The sequence below is a fragment of the Erythrolamprus reginae genome, chromosome 2 (assembly GCF_031021105.1).
Source record: "Erythrolamprus reginae isolate rEryReg1 chromosome 2, rEryReg1.hap1, whole genome shotgun sequence".
NCBI lineage: Eukaryota > Metazoa > Chordata > Lepidosauria > Squamata > Dipsadidae > Erythrolamprus > Erythrolamprus reginae.
The window spans coordinates 327,230,697-327,236,696 of record NC_091951.1 but is presented as its reverse complement, the minus strand read 5'-3'; the positions used below and the strand labels follow the sequence as shown (position 1 = coordinate 327,236,696).

Below are 6,000 nucleotides of genomic sequence, written 5' to 3'. Positions count from 1 at the left end.
CGTACAGCACCCAATGTGCACTGAAAGTTGAAAGAAAATGCAAGGCATCCTGCATAAACCATGCCCACAGTGTGGTAGTAAAAAATTTGGTAGCCCTTCACTGAGATAGATGATATCTCATCCATTCCCAACCATCCATCCAGTCAGAGCTGAAGAAGTTCTTGGATGAGAAGCAAAATGTCTTCAAAGAAAAATCAGAAAGTCCAGTTGCCTCTTGGAAAAGAAAAGAAAAAGTACTTTTGGGATACTTTCAGAATAGTTTCTTCAATCCCATAAAAAAGGGAGAAGAGAGAAAAAGTAGTGACAGGATGCACCAGCTGATGTACAATAAAGGTGATTGTGCCTATGGTGATGCATTACAATTATTCGAAGCAACAATACAACTCCTGTGCAGCAAAAGAGGTACATTTTTGAATTGGGAAAGAAGAATAGGCAGTGAAGCCAATGGTTCATCATAATAAGCACATGCTGGGCACAGCGGATTTGAAATTGCACAAGGGGAGGTTGTGGATGTTTGGTGCCAGTATGCAAGAAAGTATTTTGGTTTTTTTTAAAGGAAAATAAATAAAAACTCAAATTTTAAAGATCTCTGCCTAATGAGCAAATCAGAAAGTCCCCTAAAAGTCCCTACCGCCTGACAGTGCAGTCAGGTGGTAGGGAAAGAAAGTAGAATGCATAGCTAGAGGTATAACAAGCAGGAAGAGGGAGATTGTGATCCTGCTTTATAGAACGCTGGTGAGACCACATTTGGAATACTGTGTTCAGTTCATACTGAACACATTTGGAATACTGTCCCCACCTACAAAAAGATATTGATCAAATTGAACGGGTCCAAAGACGGGCTACAAAAATGGTGGAAGGTCTTAAGCATAAAACGTATCAGGAAAGACTTCATGAACTCAATCTGTATAGTCTGGAGGACAGAAGGAAAAGGAGGGACATGATCGAAACATTTAAATATGTTAAAGGGTTAAATAAGGTTCAGGAGAGAAGCGTTTTTAATAGGAAAGTGAACACAAGAACAAGGGGGCACAATCTGAGGTTAGTTGGGGGAAAGATCAAAAGCAACATGAGAACATATTATTTTACTGAAAGAGTAATAGATGCTTGGAACAAACTTCCAGCAGATATGGTTGGTAAATCCATTTGAACATGCCTGGGATAAACATATATCCATCCTAAGATAAAATACAGGAAATAGTATAAGGGCAGACTAGATGGACCATGAAGTCTTTTTCTGCCATCAATCTTCTATGTTTCTATGTTTCTAAAATAGCCAGTTCTAGGCCCGATGACTTTTCCACATTGAGAATCTATTTATTTGTTTGTTTGTTTGTTTGTTTGTTTGATTGTTTATTTATTTATTTATTTATTTATTTATTTATTTATTATTTAGATTTGTATGCCACCCCTCTCCGCGGACTCGGAGTTAGTTAGTTAGTTAGTTAGTTAGTTAGTTAGTTAGTTAGTTAGTTAGTTAGTTAGTTAGTTAGTCCAATACAAATTGAAAGTTAAAGAGAATAAAATATATAGTAGTAAATATCAGGGAAAGGATAGAAGAAAAGATATGAGAATAGAATACGTCAATGAAGAGTAGAAGAAAGGATATATGAATGGGAGAAAAGATATATAAAATATAGCAGAGACAATTGGACAGGGGATGGAAGGCACCCTAGTGCACTTAATCTGTCAAATGTTTCTCAACATTTGGCAACTTTAAGGTATGTGGACTTCATTTTGCAGAATTCCCGAACCAGCAGGTGAATTCCCCAGGATGGTTGGGGAATTCTGGGAGTTGAAATTTATACATGTTAAAATTGCCCAGGTTGAGCAACATTAGTCTTGAATAATAAAAGAAGGTCAACTGTCCCTTTCTGAAGTGAGCAACAGCATAAATGTCACTTCAGAGTGAAAGGAAAATACAACATAATTGTACCCTACTGAATGCATGTTTCATATTGATGGCTCTGAAGTATTTCCATTGATGGCCTGCTGCCCCCATGAGAGGGGGGATGGATGATGCAGTGTGGGCAGTAAATTTATGCACTATTTATTGAATACTTAATAGTTTTTTTATTGTCCTTCCTTCACTAGTACCTTAGTATGATCCTTAATTACTTTTAAAATAGGAAATAATTAAACAGTATGTTTTTAACCATAAATGCTTTAATCATTTTAGTCATTATTTAGAATTGAACTTTTATAGCAATTAAGGAAAATCAAGCTACTTGCCTAATCTGTTATCATAATGAACCTTAAAATGCTCCTCAACAAATAATAGATAATAACAAATAACAAATAAGATAGAGCCGGGTTGGTGCAGCAGGTAGAGTGCTGTACTGCAGGCCACTGAAGCTGAGTAGATCTGTAGGTCAGCTGTTCAGATCTCATCACCGGCTCAAGGTTGACTCAGCCTTCCATCCTTCCGAGGTGGGTAAAATGAGGACCCAGATTGTGGGGGCAATACACTGGCTCTATTAAAAAGTGCTATTGCTAACATGTTGTAAACCTCCCTGAGTCTAAGGAGAAGGGCGGCATAAAAATCAAATTAATTAATTAATTAATTAATTAATTAATTAAACAAAAAAACAAAAAAACAAACAAATAATGCTGTCTATCATTTGTCCTTTTTGTGGCTATTCAAATAATGTGACTTAATCAACTGGAAAATAGTCCAAGCACCTATTTGAAAACTTATTTATTTATTTTTATTAATTGGACTTATATGCCAATTAATATGCCTTATCTTGGTCGGTAAGCCACTCCCACTCAGTCACATGACCTTTAAGCCAACCCCAGTCACATGATTGTCAAGCCACTCCCACCTGCTTACATGGCTGGCAAGCCACTCTTACCCGGCCGCATGACCATCAAGCTACACCCACACAGTAAGCCATGCCCACAGTGTGGTAGTAAAAAGCTTTTGCAGCCCTTCAGTGAGTATTTCCCTTTTCTATCTAAATCCCATGAAGCCGTTCAGGTTCTAAATCAGTGTGTGGTGTTATTGATGGACAGGATAAGAGCAAACAAATCAAAGTGTAACCCAGATTGGGAAGTGATGATTTTGGTCAGTTAAAAGGCAAGGATTCTATCATTGTGGCAAGGGGATTATTTAAACATCTGCACCAGTAGGGGGTTGCTACAAGTACAGTACAATAAAACACACCGATATTGATTGCTGTGGTGTGCCTGCAACTTCAGGTCTCTTGTGTGCGCGCACATGCACCCCAGTGTGTTTTTGCTTCTGCACATGCACAGGAAGGAAAATCATGTGAAGGGATAAGCACGCAAGAGAGATTTTGGTGATTTTTCTTTTGCTTCTGCGCATGCAGAGATCGCCGAAATCTCACACGCGTGCGTGTCCCTTCACAAAAGCAAAAACATGCTTGGACATGCATAGGCGCATGCGGGAGACCCCACCCAGTAGCAGCGATAATGGGAATCTGTCCCTGATCTGAACCCTGACATTCTGGCACAGAAGGAATTGTACTAAGTTATTCATTCATTCATTCATTCATTCATTCATTCACTCACTCACTCACTCATTCATTCCATCATTCACTCACTCACTCATTCATTCCATCATTCACTCACTCACTCATTCATTCATTCATTCCATCATTCATTCACTCACTCACTCACTCATTCATTCATTCACTCACTCACTCACTCATTCATTCATTCACTCACTCACTCATTCATTCACTCACTCACTCATTCGTTCATTCCATCATTCACTCACTCACTCACTCACTCACTCACTCATTCATTCATTCATTCATTCCATCATTCACTCACTCACTCATTCATTCATTCATTCCATCATTCACTCACTCACTCATTCACTCACTCACTCACTCACTCACTCACTCACTCACTCACTCATTCATTCACTCACTCACTCATCCAGTCACTCATTCATTCACTCATCCATTTACTCATTCATTCACTCATTCATTCACTCATTCGTTAATTCATTTATTCACATGATTCTTGACAAATGTATCTTTTTCTTTTATGTACTCTGAGAGCATATGCACCAAGACAAATTCCTTGTGTGTCCAATTACACTTGGCCAATAATTCAATTCAATTCAATTCTATTCTATTCTATTCTATTCAAGTCATCACATTGGTTATAAGTACTGTACTTCTGAAACCAGTTGTAGATGAGATATGACACAATTGTAGACCAGGTTATATCTATCCTTTCCCTTTCCCTTTCACCTACTTCTTCCCTCTAATTTCCTTGGCAACAGGTTGCTATGGGAGAATAGATCACTCTTTACAAAAGTCTGAATTGTTATTTTGTAGATGACTTTAAAAAAAATATGTCAAAGGTAATGTGAGATTCTAAATCTCAACACCCCATATTTCTCATAATTGGCAATGCTAACAGGATTTGCACAGAGTTATCAAGTGGCCATACAGTGATACCTCTACTTAAGAACGCCTCTACTTATGAACTTTTCTAGATGAGAGCCAGGTGTTCAAGATTTTTTTGCCTCTTCTCAAGAACCATTTTCCACTTACAAACCCAAGCTTCCAAAACTGTACTGTAATTGGAAAAGGCAGGAAGAGGCCTCCGTGGGGCCTCTCTAGGAATCTCCTGGCAGGAAACAGGGCTGGAAAAGACAGGGAGAAGCCTGTGTGGTGCCTCTCTAGGAATCTCCTGGGAGGAAACAGGGCTGGAAAAGGCAGGGAGAAGCCTCTGTGGGGCCTCTCTAGGAATCTCCTGGCAGGAAACAGGGCTGGAAAAGGCAGAGAGAAGCCTCTGTGGGGCCTCTCTAGGAATCTCCTGGGAGGAAACAGGGCCTCCACCCTCCCTGTGGTTTCCCCAATTGCATGCATTATTTGCTTTTACATTGATTCCTATGGGAAAAATTGCTTCTTCTTACAAACTTTTCTACTTAAAAACCTGGTCACAGAATGAATTAAATTCGTAAGTAGAGGTACCACTGTATCTGTACCAACACCTATTTCTAGTGTACAAAGGCTTTGTCACCCATTATTTTGGAAAAATTCAAGTGATCTGCAATAACCCAGAACTGAGCCAACAGAAGAAAGGCAGGAATCATAAATGTGAACTTACTTTTATTCTGGCACTGACTTCTGTCAATTCGAGAGTAGTTGGAAAATACTACATCTGTGTCTGTGATAAACAGTAATAAAACAGCCCTTGTAAAGATGATACAAAAAATAAATCTAGCATAAAATAAAGCCATCGAAGCATAACAGTGTGTTACAGCAAGATCTAAAATGCTGCTTTCTTCTCTATTGACATTCATACTGTATAAAATGAATAAGCAAATATAACATACGGTTCCTACCTGTAGTGCTATGAGAGCAATAAGGAAGGGCCAGTGGTGGAACAGGTTAGGAGACCAGTCTGAAAAAGGCTCACTCCTACAACGTTTGAAAAAGGATGATGCCTTTGCTAGGATTAAAGATCTTGAGCCAAGACGTGGGAATTAGAATGCTTGATTGCAGTAGGAGGCATTCATCGCTGGTTAAAATGTTACTTAGACTGAAGGCTATCATCCACCTGATTAAAATGCTTGAGAGATAAAAGAAACCAGAGAAGTACAGTGGTACTTGATAGAAAAATGCATTAGGTGATGATAAGAAATAGGTAATAAGAATTTTAGATATACAATAATACCTCATCTTACGAACCTAATTGGTTCCCGGGGGAGGTTCGTAAGATGAAGTTTGTAAGATGAAACATTGTTTCCCATAGGAAACAATGTAAAATCAATTAATCTGTGCAACGCAAAAAAACAACGCAAAAAACGCCGCCGCCCAGCTGTCCCCTTTTGAAACAGCCGGGGGGCTTCTCAGCATCCTCCTGAACCTGAATGCCAAACCCGAACTTCCAGGTTCGGCATTCGGGAGGCCGCCGAGAAGCCCCCCAGCTGTTTTAAAAGGTGGCAGCTGGGCGGCGGGGCTTCTTGGCGGCCTCCCGAACACCAAACCCGGAAGTTCGGCAAAAGTTTGTGTT

At 39.4% G+C, this 6,000-nt stretch overlaps 1 protein-coding gene across 3 annotated transcripts in view; it reads right to left on the bottom strand.

The window, feature by feature from the left end:
• The window catches only part of EMB (embigin), a 196,198-nt gene that overhangs the window by 120,923 nt on the left and 69,275 nt on the right, over window positions 1–6,000 (bottom strand). The window contains exon 3 of one of the 3 annotated variants that reach the window (XM_070743368.1): window positions 5,092–5,151. The exons of the other annotated variants lie outside the window; for them this stretch is intronic. Coding sequence (XP_070599469.1) covers window positions 5,092–5,151 — 60 coding nt within the window. The remainder of the gene's footprint in view (window positions 1–5,091; window positions 5,152–6,000) is intronic. 3 annotated transcript variants of the gene reach the window in all.